Below are 16,783 nucleotides of genomic sequence, written 5' to 3'. Positions count from 1 at the left end.
AACATGGAGAAATTCGAAAACATATTTTTAGGCATCATTCCAGATATTTGTGATTATTTATGTGAAGTGAAAACCTTACAGAAGTCTGAACTGGATTTCATAGTTACTGCACCAGCAAGACCCATCGAGAATGAAAAGTTCAAAGAACATCTTGATGTTCTTTACTCCAAGATAAAAACCTGTTTTCTTGGTGAAAGTGGAAGTAGAGAATTTAAAGACGAAACTTCACCAGAAAATTTTTCCATGTCTGAAAAAACGTAGGTTTGACTAATTTGATCCAAATATTATATTATAGGCCTACTCTGAAATATATCAATAGAAATTTACAATATTTTGATTTTTGCATAGATCTATTATCTGTTTAGGAACCGTAGCCTACCAACTAAAAAAAACTAGACAAGCCGAGACTCAGCTAAAAAAACAACTAAGATTAAACTTAAAGAATAAAGAAGTAGAAGAGCTTTAACTATAAAATAGCCATATTATGGCAAAAGTTAAAATTTGACCTACTATAGGCCTACTTGTAAATAAGGTTAGTTCAAGATGATTTCATGGGTAGAGAATATCCATTGTAAGCCATAACCACAATTTCTGGTGTCCTTGTATCCCCCTGTGCATATCTTTTCAAAGTACATCATTCAACTATATCTCAACATTGGTTGAACATTAAGGCTAGTCAAAATCACTAATATTAAAGATGTGCTGACCAGACCTGTTGTTAATTAACTTCAAGTAAACAACACACTCCATGTCAGTTGATCACTCGATGAAATATGAACTGTCTTCTTTTATACTTTACAGATATGAAGAACAAGATGAAAAAATATCGTATTCAGTGGATGACAAGTCTCATGAGAATACTGTTCAAATAAGAGCTAGTAAGAGTGAAATAGACAGAAGAATTGAATCATACATGAACCAAAAACAGGTTGAAGTCAATGAATTTAATAAAAGAGAATTTAGTTTTGGCAGTGGACTAACTACAGACAATTGGAGTTGTGCTAGAACTGATTCAGTATTTATTCCAAGAGCTGGTTCTAGAAGTCACATTAAAATAACTAAAGTTGTAAATTCATTTGGACCACAGACACAGCTCTTGAGCACCAATCAAGATGAAATTTGTACTGAACCATCCAAGAAACAGGGACAAGATGTATCGGGCATGGAGGAAAGACTTAAAAATATTGAAACTCACTCCCATGTCAATAATGAATCCAAAGACTTATGTGCTAGATTAAAGGCATTAGAGAATAGAATTTTATTTTTAGAAGGCCTTTCACCAGAATACTTTAATCAAATACCAGCTAGAAAATATGTTAAACGATCTCATGAACCAAAAATCAATCAAATTAGTAGTGAACCAAGCATCTCATTGACAGATATAGATTCTCAGATAAAAATCTTAAGAGAATCATTACTTAATAAATAGTACCGGTATGTACTTTATGTATAGGTCTATTTATATTATAATGTCGGTTTTTGCATTGATGATTTATGAAATAACATTTTGAAGAATGGTGTCTTCAAAACTTATAACTGACTTACAAGATGGAAAGTGTTTAGTGGTGGTTCAAGAGAAATTTGACTTGAATAAAATGGTGATGCTGTCAGATTCAGAATATTGCAGCAAATATCTTACTAGTTATCAAAGTTTTTGTCTATGCACTTGGCTTGTGGAATATCTTAGAATCTACTTAAATTTGTTTCCAATATGGTTAAAGATTTGTTCTCTCAAGTTTTGTTAGGTTATCTAGTAGTGTAACCTTAAAATTTATTTTTAATTAAAAGTATGGTAGTTCTTATGACCTTGAAAAATAAATTTACAGACAGAAAGTGATCAATAAGTTCACTATAAATAAAATAAAAAAAATCCATAAATGTGTTTGCCAGAAGATTGTTTGTCATTAGCATATTAAACAGTATAACATATACAAGTAACTACATGTAACACACACACTTTGCATATCACTAAGTAACGGCTGTATTTTTAGTTTTGAAATTGAATAGGGTTTATCAATTATAGCTGGCAAGATTTTTCTCAGTAATTGGCTTGTGAACACTTGTATAATCAAATACTTGCGTCCAGTGAACACTTGTATATTCAAATACTTGCTTCCAGCATGAAAAGCTAACACTAGCCCTTTGACTGTTGCTATTTCCAAAACCTGGTGTTCTTGTCTTCCGAGGCAGCCAATAGCGGATGCAGGATATTTGGTTAACGGGAACCCGAAGTAGGTCGGGGTGTCTCTCCTCCGAAGAGATTTTGAAAAAATGGGTGTCAATGGTGATTTGTGGCAATATCTAGCTGGACTCGAATCTACTATTTAATTTCATCAGATTCACCATCCTAACCAACATAAAGCTAAAATTTACACATTTCATAGAAACAGAGAAATATTGTGGACGTATTATGCCCTCGCACCTGTCTGTGTGTGTATGTATGTACTATGTATGTGTGGGTGTGTATGTTTGTGTGTCAGTGGGTTGCCTACAGAGTGCAATTCTTAATGGATTGTCTTGAAACTTTGTATACCGGTACTTATTCTTTATACCCTAAGGATGATCCCTATTGTTTTTTGGTACATGCCCGACCCCCAGGAGCAGAGCCATGCCCATTTTTTGTATTTGTTTGTTTGTCATATACAGGACGCATTTCTTAACGGATCTTCTTGAAACTTTAGATACTTATTCCTTATACCCTAGGGATCACCTTTATTGTTTTTGGTGAATGCCCGACCCTCTGTGTGTCGTCTAGAGGCCGCAATTCTTAATGGATCGTCTTAAAAATTCTTCATACGTATTCCTTATACCCTAAGGATGACCTTTCTTTTTTTTGGTGCATGCTCAAACCCCTGGGACAGAGCCACGCCCAATTTTTGTGTCTTTTTGTCACCTACACTCCTGAATTCTTTACAGATGTTTTTAGAACTTTTGCCTACCTATTCCTTATACCCTAAGGATGATCCTATTGTTTTTGGTGAATGCCCGACCCCCAGGGGCTTTGTGTGTCTGTGTGTTGCCTACAGGTCACAATTTTTAATGGATCGTCTTTGAACTTGATATAAGTATTCCTTATAGCCTAAAGATGGCAACTATTAATTTTGGTGCATGTCCCGTCTCCTACGGACAGAGCCACGCCCAATTTTTGTGTTTATCTTATACTGGCCGCAATTCTGAATGGGGCATATGTATTCCTTATAGCTTAAGGGCTGCAACTATTGATTTTGGTGCATGTCGCGACCCCAGGGACAGAGCCATGCCCATTTTTTGGTGTTTAGTGTCTGAAAGCCACAATTCTGAATGGATTATCTTGGAACTTAGTAAACTTATTCCTTATACCCCAAGGATGGCAACTATTGATTTTGGTACATGGTCCGCCACCACCCCCCCCTTGGGCGGTGCCACACCCACTTTTTGTTAATATTTTGTCTCTAAATAATGTACAGGTTGCAATTATTAACATATTTGTATCCAATTCAGTATGATCCATCATAGGAATGTACCTATTTATATTGGTCCATGTTCAACCCCCTGTGGCAGAAATTTAGTCTGTATGCCTAAATGTGGCAAAACAAAGCAGGAATGTGGACGTATATTGCAGCGATAGCGATGCTCTCGTTCATACTGTCATATATGGGAGGAGGGGGGGGGGGGCTGCAAGGCACCTAAACCCTCCACTTGGATCCACTACTGGGGGCAGCTAATCTGAATGATAATATTTTCTACCTTTAGGCCAACCACTATTTTATTATTTTATGGAACTGGTGTAATGTATAATGTTTGTATGAGAATATGTTCCGGCATGGTTCCCCCTTGTCAGTGGTGCAGGAAAGAGGGCCTGGCAAGGGACAAAGTATAGTCATTTGGGTAGAATGAAAAACCGAAGTCCTGTGTAGCCTATACAAAATAGATCCCTTGGCGGTTGGAATTCGACATAAGAGTAGGCCGCAGTGCCACTGTCCGGGCAAAATTTCCCTCATAGCACAACTGTATATACACCTTTTTCTTCCCTTTTTGTGGTTGACGTTTTGGCCTAGAATTGGAGAAAAAGGATCAGACTTGCAATTTCATAGCAGTTTTGGGTAATACTGATGACATTGTAAACGAGGGATAATTGTGGGGGTGTCAAGTGTCTTTGTATGCAGAGCCAATTTGCATCCGATGTGACATTTTGACCCCCGACTTAAATCCTCTTAGCAAAAAATCTAAACTGTCAACCCCCCACAAAATTATGATGTGGGGCGTGCCAAATGCGGTTCCCTATATGTGCCTTTAAAGATTGGAACCAACGAAATGTTGAGCAAAAAGCTTGTGATGTTACAGCCATGGAATAACAATTGCTATCTGAGTCCAGTCCATCATTAGAGTGACCTCCCCTTAACGATTTTTATTTCAAGATGGCGAGTTTCGCATCAGGTAAAAATAAAATTGAAATGGTTATCCTTTTATTATTTATCCCCCTTTTAAAAGATAAATGCATCCTACGTGTGTATAAACAGGACTTTTAAATATTTACATTCATTAACATTAATTATTCTGTCCACATTGGCCCCATTTCACGAAAGAACGTTCTAAAATGGACGAAATCAATACTAGTAGAAGTACTCAAGTAGAACTAGCTAGAGGTATCACGTCATTTGGGACTCAACATAAACGACATTTGGGACTCAGTTGACGACGTTTGGGACTTGATGTCGTGTAAATTTTTTATTTTGTTTTTTGTGTAGGTCATTTTCAAATAAATTCATCCGCATATTATTCGTTTTAAATAAATATATAACTTTTATGAGAAACGATGATTATCAAAGAACCGTAAGTCAAAGTGCAACTAATGTTTTATCGTTTGGTTGAGGCTTTTACTAACCACATGTTTCATGTTAATAAATATTTTCTTTCGTGTTTTGAATTGGCCTATTTCTAATAATTTATCCCGAGTCCCAAACGTTGTATACCGGAGTCACAAACGACGTATACCAAAGTCCCAAACGTCGTATACCCGAGTCACAAATGTCGTGGTCATATTTTTTTTACTCCCAAATGATGCGAGTCCCAAATGTCGTGAGTCCCAAATGACATGTAATCGAACTAGAAATAGATTTTGTAGTAATAATGTGATTGTGAGACAAGTCTGCCAAGTCAAGACTGACACGTTTTGATTTGTGTTATGATACGTACACATTATTCAAGGCAAAGTGAGTTATAACCTGGGGTATGAGTCATGACTAGTAGTAACTTAGTAAAACGGAAGCAAATCATAACTGGCTCTGGCTCTGATCCATTGCATTTTGCACCAACCAATCTAATGAAAACATACATATGTACTGTGCCATTAACATTGCTCAGGCAGTGGTTCTAACGCCTGCTGATGATTGAATTGCACCTGCCAAGGGATCGAACACGGGACCTTCCGGTACTCTACTCACTGAAACACAATAAATAGGCTATATCATAACCAAGGTGGAGTCAAATCTGTAATTACATGTATTGTTGTTACTTGTAAAACTTTTGTTCGAACCTATCAACACATCTTAGCTAGAAGGTAGACCGAAAAGTAAAAAAAATATTGTTTATTATGGGTTGCGATTTGGCAAGTTTGGTCAACATCAATGCAGCAGTGTCAGAGATATGACTATGTCTATGACCTGGACAAAGAAAGAAACAAACCTACAGAATGACATTTCAACAATAATGGTTTACTCCCAGCAATAATAGTAATCCCTCTACTGCATAGAAAAAACTAATAATATACATGTAGAATTGTAGACCTATATGTAACTGATACTGTTCAATTTCAGTTCATTGCACAAGGAACCAAGCCAATCAGGAAACCTAGTCAAACCTAGAATAAGTCATTAGCAGGCATACAACGCGGACTAAATTATTTCTCTACTAGTACTACTGTGTGAAAGGAAAAATATTTATTGAGATTTAATTAATACATGTATATTCTTTTTTATTTCACACACATTTAGATAACCAAACCTCATATTGGCTGAAGTTCTTTACAGAGGCAGGTATTCCAGCTGGAGATGCAGCGAACTATGCTGTAACATTTACAGATAATAGGATACATAAAGAAATGTTGTTAGATCTGTCCAAAGAATATTTAAAAGATATGGGAATAAGCATATTGGGAGACATAATAGCTATTTTGAAGCATGCTAAAACAGTTAATTCTCAGGTAAAATGTCGAAGTTTGCATGATAGTTTTTTTTCTTTAATGGCAGGTTGGGTTGGGCTATCAATCTGGAATACTTCTACATGTTGAGTGGACATATACATGTAAGTATCACTATCAGTAAGTTTATACTGGTATAACTTAATTGTTCAATGACAAAACAATTGTGATATTTTAAATGGTAATCAAGACTTGTTTCCATGAAAGCAGACCTTGCCATAAGGATATATGAAGAAAGCAAATGATATTTTATTTCAAGGGGAGTAGGCAAACGTGACAGCCAACAGAGTGTACAGATGACTGAGACTAGTGCATTTTCACTCTCTTACATGTACCATGCTTTTCATATTCATCCAAGTTTATGAATTAGGTCATTTCAAAGTAATATAATGAATAGATAGACAATAATGTGGATTCAGGTGGTTTTGATATAAGTTTACAGTAGTTGTATGAAAAATAGTTTTTAGTGTTGATTCAGAGAAACATGTGTCATTATTTTAACTACCCAGTACGTACCGGTACTTGAAGGTAAACTGATTTTTAAAAAAGTATGGTTTTCATTCTTGTTTTGAAAGAAAAGTTGAAAACTATGAAACATATGTCCATGTTTTAATTTGATTTCTTATACAGATTGCAAGGGATCGTGCACTCAAAGGTTCTGATATATTAAGTCAGAATAATAATAACAATGGAAATTCCCCAATTCCAAAAAAATCTACAGGTAAAATTTTCTTTCCAGTAGCAACATATACAATGCATAAAAAAGTGATTATTAGTTGACTTACCATGTGGTAATAAGCTTCTTGATATTTTAATTATTTGAACTAACAATTCTACAATTTACAAATAGAGATAAGCGATCAATTAAATTTTACAATTAAAAGGACAGATTGCCAATCTACAGAATCAAAACTGACTATTAAAGATTTAAAGCTGCAAGACTTAGACAGACTATGAGCTAATTTTTGTTATATTTTCAGCTGCCAGTAGAATGGTGGGACATTATATGAGAAAACATCCAGAATCAGCACCTATGAATAAAGCTCCCTCTCCTAAACCTGAAATAGGTAATAAGTTACATAACATAATAATAAACTGTGGTGGTATAAAATAAAGTCTGTTAAGTTTTATTGATTGTTTATTTGTCTACTACATTTAGTCACTGTTACATGTTCTGATATAAAAAAACCATTTAATTATTTTAGAATCAAGAAAGTCATCAGTTTTTGATCGTCTTGGCGCAGACTCTTCAAGTCCAACATCGGTACCCCAAAGAACAATTACAGGCTTAAGTTCTTCTCCCCAGGTAAACATTCTATACAAACTTTTAATAGATGTTTGAAATTGACCACACTTATCTGTAACATTGTCATTGTGCATTCAATGTATCACGTTTATAAGCTGAATGTTATTAGTCCCCTACAAGTGGAGCGATCTATAGAGATTTTTTGTGTAATGCATCAAGATCCATATTTGTAGTATGGGAGATACAGACCAAGTGCAACTTTTCATCCAAGTTAACATCTTTCAGAGAAATTATGACTGTTCAACTTCAATACAGTTTTGAATACTTTTTCTATTTTTATTGGAAATCTTGAGCTGAAATTTGATCTGTAGATGTCATAAATCTAGTACCGGTAGATACAGATCAGATTTAATGGTGACTGTATTGCTTAACAGCACTTTCAGAATGTTTGTTGCAATAGGAGTAGCATATAGAGCTAGGGGAAACAAGATACCCTTTTGTCGTCACTCTTGTTGGTTTGGCCATTTGTCAACAATTTATTATCCGATTTAACTTATACACAGAGTTTATATGTCGATAATTACTGCCAGAATTAATTATTGCCTTTATAACTTCAAACAATCTTGTAGATGCTCAACATTAGATGCTCAACATTATAAATTTATTTTTCTTGTGCCTTTATTGCCACACACCGTTATTATGTTCAAGAAATGAAAAGGTCTAGAGTTACTTTCAGAGTTATTACTTTTGATCACATGGAAATGTAGTCGTATATTTTCGCCGCCCCCGTCAGTACCTTGGTTCGTCCGTCATCCACAATTTCTTGTCAACACTCTACACACTACGTTTATCATCCGATTGTTTTAAAATGTATGTATGTAGTTAACATTAGTGAGATGAAGAAACCTATTTAATTTCAACACTTTCTGTTAAATCCTAGAGCTGTAGAACCTCGTGAACACTCGATTGACGAAAGTTATGATCAGATCTGTATGAAATTTATGTATGATTTAAGTTAGTAAATCAGAGAGGTCTATCGACTTTAAACAATTTTCATTGATAAATTCTAGAGTTATTGTCCTTGTTTCACTTTGTAGAACCTTGTAAACGCTCAAATGACAGAAGTTTTCTGATCTGTATGAAATTTATATGCATTATTTAAATTAGTCAGAGAAGTCTAATAAATTTCAACAATTTCCATTTATAACTTCTGGAGATATGGCCATTTTTCCACTTGTAGACCCCTGTGAACGCTCGGATGACAAAAGTTACCATCCAATCTGAATGTAATTTATATGCATTATTTAAATTATAAAAATGAAGTCCATTGATTTCCACCAATTTCCATTTATTAGTTATAAGTATAAGGGTTTTGGCCCTTGTTTTACTTTGTAGAACCTTGTGAACATCAAATGACAAAAGTTATTAAATTGTTGTCAGTGTCTAGTAAACACTCCCATTACCCACAAAAGACTAAATATGAGACAACCCTTGTCATCATCTCGGGTGATTTAGCTGCTTTGTGCGTAAGTTGGTTTCCCCTTGTCAGTGATGCAGGACGGAGGGCCTGACAAGGACAGCTGTCTAGTCCTTCGGATGAGACGAAAAACCGAGGTCCCGTGTAAACATTGGAATGCACGTAAAAGATTCCTTGGCAGTTGGAATTCGATATAAGAGTAGGCGATAGTGCCGCTGCCCGGGCAAAATTTCCCTCATAGCACACTGTATGGCGTATGCCCGTCTTCATTAGCCCAGTATAGGAGCAGAACAGTAGGACGTTAAACCCCATTTCATTTCATTTTTGTGCGTAAGTTTTGTTGCCTGGCATCCTATCTTTAAAATGTTCTGGACCATCTAGTGGAGTTATTTTCTGATTGATTTGAAATGAATACACAGTGTTTATGTGACGAATCCTAATTATTTTCAGCGATTTCTGATAACTCAGACAGCTAAATTTATCATTGTTACCTTTTACGTTTTATATACATGTAGTAAATGAAAAACTAGAAGCCAATCATATTTTAATTATTTCTAATAATGCTCCCATTACCTACATAACAATGCAACAACCCTTTTGGATTGCTCAGAACACTTAGCTGCACTGGGCATTGTCTGGCAACCTATCTTTATTTCTTTCAGTCATCAGTATTTAATAGATTAGGTGATAAAACAACATTAAAAAGACCAGCTTCTTCTACCTCATTAGATGAAGATGGTGTTACTAGTGATAGACCTTTAGAGTATGCTGGTTTGTTTAAACTTTCTCCTAACAAGGTGAAAAAAGTAGCCGTAGATAGCCCACCAGCACCAGTTCAAACTGCCATGATTAAAACTACTACTCTGAAAAAATTACCCAATATTAAAAAGACAATAAGTAAGTATATGGGGTTCTTTGGTTTTTTATGATCTATGGGCCCAGTACTATCCCTCCATGGAGTTACCCGTCCCTACTCCTTAGGGTAAACTTTTTGCCACCACTTTGAATTTTGGTCTCTTCCATTCACATACGAGAGCACTAATTCCACTATAGCATGTGAATAGCAAGTATGGTGTCTACATTAAAACATTTTACAGAAATGTGAAATTCCAAGCATAATGGCGGGGACTTTATTTGCTGCGTTCACATAGTTGTCATTATATGGGTCAAGTTTTTTTTATTTGTAAAACCACAGTTTATCCATAATTATCACAAAAAATCTAACCAAATTTCCAAATTTATTGTTATACCTAAATTCCTATTGTACATTTTCTAATAAAGACCTCATGGCTGTAAAGTGAGTGTACATACATTTAATTTATTTTAACAAATTATTATAGTTGTCCAAAAAGCAGAGGTTACGACAACATCATCAACTACTGCTGGTATATTCTCACCATATGCAACATCGGCAGCTGAATCCCGTAGTGCTAAGGAAAGATTGGGTAAAAAAGTTATCACAGCTCCAGCTAGTAGTACAACAGATAGTAAGAATGAAGGTGCAGTGAAAACTACAGCCAATATGAAAATTAAAGTAGCAGGTAGTAGTGCTAAACGAGAATTTGAAGGTAAAGTTATAATCATTTACTTCCAAGTTTCATAATCTTTTCAGCAACTGTATATTTAGGTTCTCTGAATAAATATTGCAAAATACAAAAGTGATCATGCAAAGTACACAATTGCATGTACAGAAAATTCATAGTATTTAGTTTGTATAATGGTGATTCAGATCAAAGTAGACACTGCAATAAAGTACGGAAAGTATAAACAGTACAGGAATACAGCACAGAACGCACAATTTTATCAAAGATACATATTTTTTAAAACATAAATAGTGAGAGAAGCAATTCTGTTGATATTTTAAGACCATTTATCTCACAACTAAATCGGGGGGTTGGATGGCCGAATGGTTAGCACGTGCGTGCTGTATCAAAAGACCTGTCATTGAGTCAACTGGCGTGGTTTTGGTTTCAAATCCCCGGTTGTACATGACAAGGAGTAGAGTCGCCTGTCAAGCCTCATGGGTTTTCTCCAGGTCCTCCGGTTTCCTCCCACTGCTAAAGACCCCTACCCACAAGCAAATTATTGAAATAAAATTAAACCATATGTTAGTCCCGAAATGACCTAGTTTGTGTCAAGTGGACAGTAAACCCCATTTCTCTCTCTCTCTCACAACTAAATCATCAATCCCATTATTTTCTCTTATAATTCAGTGAAACAAAACTATTTAATACACTCCCAATTTTTAAAGAATATCTTACTGTTATTAAAAAAGAAAGAAGGGTTTTGATTTTATTTACTCCTTATCCAATAAATTTGATATTTTGCTTGTTTGTTTTAAGGTGCTGGTTTAAGATTAAGAAAACGACTTGGAGCAAAGATGGAAGAACCCAGTACAACAACTAGTACAACGACTACTGATAAAAAAGATGGTGGAGTGTTTGGTAGATTGGGCAAAAAAGTTTTTTCGTGATTCTATGTTTGGTGATTTCCATCACGGACAATTATTATTTATTGACTTTACTGGTAGAAGACCATCCTCATATCATTGTATCTATTTACTCATTGTGGACTTATTTAATCTCAGGGTCAATTATTTTTGAAAAATTGGATATTAATAAATCCTTTTTCATACATCTTTGCAAATGACATATAAACGTATGGGGGCAGTTCAAATAATAACATGGGTAAGACCTAACATATTCGGATAAGTGCAAGGTTTGTGTAGAAAAAATAACCCGCCATAACAAATAGGGTAAGAAAGATAATGATGGAACTTGGTGAAACAAGTTAGATTGCATAATTTTCTTGGATTTTTGACAAAATTCCAAACAAGGTCAATATCTGTGGCAAGGCCTTCAGATCATTTGGGATCTAGAAATTGAATGAATTAATAGATAAATAAACAAGTAAAAGGATAACATAACTGATAGAAGGACAATGTTTGTTTATAAAGGTAAACAAAAGTCATGAATCTACATTCATTTCATGTTATTAGGACACACAGATATTCTTATGTTGGATTGTGGAGGCTGCCATAATTGACCTAAAGGTACATAAATCATTTTAGTGAACCGATTTGAGTAACTGATCAGAAGTCACAACTCAACAATTACATCCGATCTGACCTGAGTTGGCATTTGAACAGATTTACAAAACCCTTGGCCAGGATCTGTTTAGAGATTTCTAGTTTATATTAATTACTACATGTATATAATATTTATATACAAAGTGATAGTACTGTATATTACATAAGATTTATGGTGAGTAAATGAGTATATATGATTAATGAGATTTGACATAATAGTCATGTAATAATCTACTGTGAACTTACTTAAAGACGCTACTTAAGGTGAATGGTGAATTAGATTTAGAATACCCGAATTGTCTCTCAAACCCCCCTTGCCTTATTAATCCTAATTTTTTGTAACAATCTAGTAGTACAGTTCATCTGATGTTTTCTAACATATAATGTTTGTTAAATTGTGCAACAATTGACTCAATTGAACACTGTGTCCTGTGAATGAACTGAATTTGTTATCCATGTAATATATGTAATAAATTGTTTGTGTGGGAGTGTGATTAACGCTGTGTAAGTATGATCAATTTTTATTTTAAATCTGATTTTGATTTAAGGATAAGTTTATTATCTTTGAAAGGCATTTAGTGAAAGCTATATATAATAAATATACAGTTTTATGGATAACATTCACTAGGTTTATTAACTGCAATGTTTCAATGAGGATACTCTCATCGTTAATCAAGCAATGATACAATCAAACAAGTTACAGAAGGTTATATACAAGTTGCAGTTAATAAACCTAGTGAATGTTATCCATAAAACTGTCTGTTTATAATATGTTTATTGTTGTGTTTATTTTTAGAATATAGTTTATTCTGAATATAGATTACTTTGGAATGAAAATGTTTTAATAAAAATGATTTCTGACAGTCTAATTTGTCCACCTCTTGAAATTTGTCTCTGATTTAGGCTAAACCAATTTAATTTTTAATTTTTTGGATGTGATAAATAAAGCCATTTCAAATGTCATGAATGATGTTTTGTTTAATATTTCAAAACTTAAAAGATTGGAGCTAAAAGCTTTTGAGAAAAACAACCAAGTGTTTTTAAATATGTTTTTTCCTGAAGAAATAGGAAGCAAAATTTTAACAGGGGTTCCCAAAGAATGATTCATATTGGTGTGGCATTGTTAAGTATTATGTAAATAGGGCAAACATGAAAATTGCATTTGTTAAAAAACATCAACAGATTTTTTTTTAAAGAAAGTACAAATGGGATCAGACTGTCAGTTGTGTATTACTTTTGATCTGATGCTTTTTAGATAAGGGATCTTAATTAAGATGAATTTTTGTGGTGGAAAAACCTTTTATTTTTGTTTAAATATAATAACTCCTTCCTTTTACTGCTGTTATTTTGATTTTTTTTAGTGTTTATTTCTGATGAATGGGTGGATATTGGGTAATTAGGTTGTGCAATATAGAAAGCTATTCTCAGAAACTTATCGAAAGGAATTCTTTTCACTACTAACACTCATTAGTCTTTGATCATACAGACTTTTGTTAGGTGTTATTTTACAGCCTTTTACCCAGAGGTGAAAGCAAGATATGATGCTTTTTCTAGATTGACCAAATAAGTTTTAAAACTGAGATATTAAATAACGATTTATATCATCCATTACATGTTACATATATGGTAATTGAATAGTTTGAAAAAGGGCATTAAGTTATTTTAGGAAATAGTATTGGGACTGAGAGTACTGTTTTAGAAAGCTGCAACTTTCAGGGAATAGTTTTAGGTACAGTGATATTAATGCTGCATTCATTGTGTTGTGTTTTCAAATATCACAACTTTCCATAAGCAGGCATATTTATCCACAGTAACAAATTACATGATTTTATACCAAGGAATACTTTTAGGTATAGTGATATTAATCCTGCATTATTTTTGCCGTGTTGGCTAAGTTTGGATTTTTTCAAACACTTTCTTTCCTAATACAGGCATATTTGTCCCAACATTTTGTGATATTTTACCATATTTTAATAGGTATGAACTGAAAATTTCTAAAAACAATTACAAATTCCTCTATGCTTGAATTCTATTTTTTTCCATTTTTAATTCTTTTTTTTTTATTTACAAGAAAAATGATATATTCTCTAACCATTTGGAGTATCCACTGAAAAATATATAATGGCCAAAACAAAAACATATCTGAGGAGGAAATTGAGGGATGGGTGGGTGAGGGAAAGTTGAATCAAGCTGGTTTTATTTTCTCATTTTAAAAAATTCTTCACCACAATCCGGGCACAAGGAAATCAGTTGGTCCGCCCCGGGGACCCAGATTTACCGAAAGTATATGCTTTGATGGCAAATGTCAAATTACATATTCACAAAAAAATTTTGGGGGACAATTGTAAATAATGATTGTGAATATATTTATAATTCATTTTAAAGTTACAATTTCATATTTTCTAAGAAAGTCAAAACATAATTATTTCTATATCTTTTGCTCAATAGGTTGTCAACTCACTATTATACGATCATAGGTTATCTTTCTCACACTTAAAAATCTTCACACTGGAAATAATAACACAATTACCTCCCTAGTTTTCCTTTTCCCCACCATGGAAATCTTCAAATGTTTGAATTTGAAGTTGAAAATGATATTGTTGCCAATTTCTCAACTGGCAATAGTGAATTATAGGATTAATAGGACTATTCTTTAACAAGGTAGGACGTTTATAGATACCATCTATTTTAGGGCTTTATTTTAATACATTTTAAAAATATAACTTCAAAATATGAAATTGTAACTTTAAAAAATTTATACAAGTTTAATGTATGCTGGTATGTAAAACGAGAATCTCCCTTTAGTATTATCCCTACATCTGATTTTCCAAATTAAAAAAAATTCAGGGAGCTGATATCGGGCTTGACAATAGTGCTACTTAATCTGACAATATTATTTACAGTAAATAAAATTAATGTGAATCGTAAATATTTCAAAGAACAATGAATTTACTACATAATTGTAGTTAAGAACAAAAAGCATTTATTGCTAATCCTGTGACAGAAGTTAGTTATTTTATTCTATTTATATCTTACGAATATGTAAATAAATTTTTTTTTGTAAAATATCTTCTTGCTTTTTCATGTTATGATTGTGATGACCATTCAGCATGTACATGAAACAAACATGCTTGAATTTCATAGGAGTTACCTGTACTTACGATGTACTTGGTTCTTTTGTTAAACTGCCTTTTTAGCCAATGTTTAAATACTACCAACAACATGTCCTCAGCAAATATATTTATCAGCTGCTAGTTGTTTTGTATTGTGGCCCATCTAAGTCTTTGATTTTAATGTGAAAGTTGCTTTGGGCTAATGGCCAAGAATTTGGTGTTCTCCTATAAACATGGGATAGAACTTTAAATGTTTTGTCAGTAAAAGGTCTTGGATTGTTTACAATTTTAGTCCTTTGTGTAGAACATTGTCCTATCTATATAAGATTTCCCATGATTCTTAACATAATAATTGTCCATAATTAAAAAGCACAGACTGAAGAACGTACATATTTATAAAATTTCTAAATATTTGTGGTTTAAAATTTGAAAGCGAAACATTAAGCACTGTATTTGATTCACTAGACCTACTGTACTGTTCTCTATCAATACATTTGACACAATGTCTTCCTCAAGACCTTTAAACAACTTACACTTAACATCTACACACATTTCTATGAAATTGGGGGTTGGATGGCCGAATAGTTAGCATGTGCGAGCTGTATCATAAGGTCTGTCATTGAGTCAACTGGAGTGGTTTCGATTCCCCGGCTGTACATGACAAGGAGTAGGGTCGCCTGTCCAACCTCATGGGTTTTGTCCGGGTCCCCCGGTTTCCTCCCACTGCTAAAGACCCCTACGCACAAGTAAATGATTGAAATAAAATTAAACCATGTGTTGGTCCCAAAATGACGTAGTTTGTGTTGAGTAGACGTTAAACCCCATTTCTCTCTCTATGAAACCATCAGACTGAAGGCCATAATCTATAAATAATGCCCATAGAAATAATGGTAAGCCAACATCAAACAATAAGGTCACATCTGTTAATGCATTACATCATACACGTCAAGTTAAAATAGTACCCGCTATTTCCTGTGAACATGCTGGGAAGCAAGAAGTACTGGGTTCAGTGCAGAAAATAATAAAACCAAATCAGCACAATATTTTGTGGGCTTAAGTACGGACATCCTCTTATGAATATCTACCGTAATAACCTTGTATAGCAAAATATACTGCATGAAAAATAAAATGATTCAGTTGTTGAAATTTTAGTTCTGCATAATCCACAGATTATTTGTTGTGGAAGCCATTGATGACAATCTGTCAGGCAAAACACCTACAACACACCAGGGCAGTCATTTTGGCCTGTCTTGACTAACTGCATAAATTGATTTTATCAATACAGATGCTTTGCCAGAAATAGGACTGTCTGCTTGTAGGCATATTAACATCAGGGACAATCTTTCAAACTATAAATTTACTGCTGACCAACAATTGGTCTGAAGTAAAATTTCCACTGTGCAGAAAACTGAACAATAAATTAGATAACAAAGACATGTAATGGTTATTAACCATTTATTCACACATCATTTTAGCTTATACTCCACTAGATTTTTCATTACATAATCAACATACAAGTACACTAATTTATTATTTATGCTTATATAGTTAATGCAGGAATATACATGATATATTATATAAAATGTGATTTAAATAATTCATTAGTATAGAATTCCATTTGATGGCAACCAATCATAACAAGAAAAGAAATAGAATAAGAACAAAGATGAAATAAGAAAAA

At 33.7% G+C, this 16,783-nt stretch overlaps 2 protein-coding genes across 2 annotated transcripts; both read left to right on the top strand.

Moving 5' to 3' along the window:
• Positions 1-3: 3 nt before the first annotated feature.
• Positions 4-1,882, top strand: LOC126822058 (MAP3K12-binding inhibitory protein 1). The gene is made up of 2 exons (XM_050550803.2): positions 4-257; positions 802-1,882. The coding sequence occupies exons 1-2, from the start codon at positions 4-6 to the stop codon at positions 1,427-1,429; spliced, it is 882 nt and encodes a 293-aa protein (XP_050406760.1). The 3' UTR covers positions 1,430-1,882.
• Positions 1,883-4,382: 2,500 nt separating this feature from the next.
• On the top strand, positions 4,383-12,952 carry LOC126822046 (uncharacterized protein C19orf47). Its single transcript, XM_050550782.2, has 8 exons — positions 4,383-4,416; positions 5,973-6,181; positions 6,809-6,899; positions 7,159-7,245; positions 7,384-7,484; positions 9,564-9,798; positions 10,242-10,469; positions 11,244-12,952. The coding sequence occupies exons 1-8, from the start codon at positions 4,398-4,400 to the stop codon at positions 11,372-11,374; spliced, it is 1,101 nt and encodes a 366-aa protein (XP_050406739.1). The 5' UTR covers positions 4,383-4,397; the 3' UTR covers positions 11,375-12,952.
• The last annotated feature ends 3,831 nt before the right edge of the window (positions 12,953-16,783 follow it).

The sequence above is a fragment of the Patella vulgata genome, chromosome 5, assembly GCF_932274485.2.
Source record: "Patella vulgata chromosome 5, xgPatVulg1.2, whole genome shotgun sequence".
Lineage (NCBI taxonomy): Eukaryota > Metazoa > Mollusca > Gastropoda > Patellidae > Patella > Patella vulgata.
This window is presented reverse-complemented; position numbering and strand designations above follow the sequence as displayed.

What these genes read in the sequence shown, in the direction of transcription:
- LOC126822058 (XM_050550803.2), top strand. Translation starts at nt 4, where the DNA reads ATGGAGAAATTCGAAAACATATTTTTAGGCATCATTCCAGATATTTGT. An exon ending in TTTTCCATGTCTGAAAAAAC is followed by an intron (nt 258 to 801) that starts GTAGGTTTGACT and finishes TATACTTTACAG; the next exon opens with ATATGAAGAACAAGATGAAA.
- LOC126822046 (XM_050550782.2), top strand. An exon ending in CAATATTAAAAAGACAATAA is followed by an intron (nt 9,799 to 10,241) that starts GTAAGTATATGG and finishes AAATTATTATAG; the next exon opens with TTGTCCAAAAAGCAGAGGTT. An exon ending in TGCTAAACGAGAATTTGAAG is followed by an intron (nt 10,470 to 11,243) that starts GTAAAGTTATAA and finishes GTTTGTTTTAAG; the next exon opens with GTGCTGGTTTAAGATTAAGA.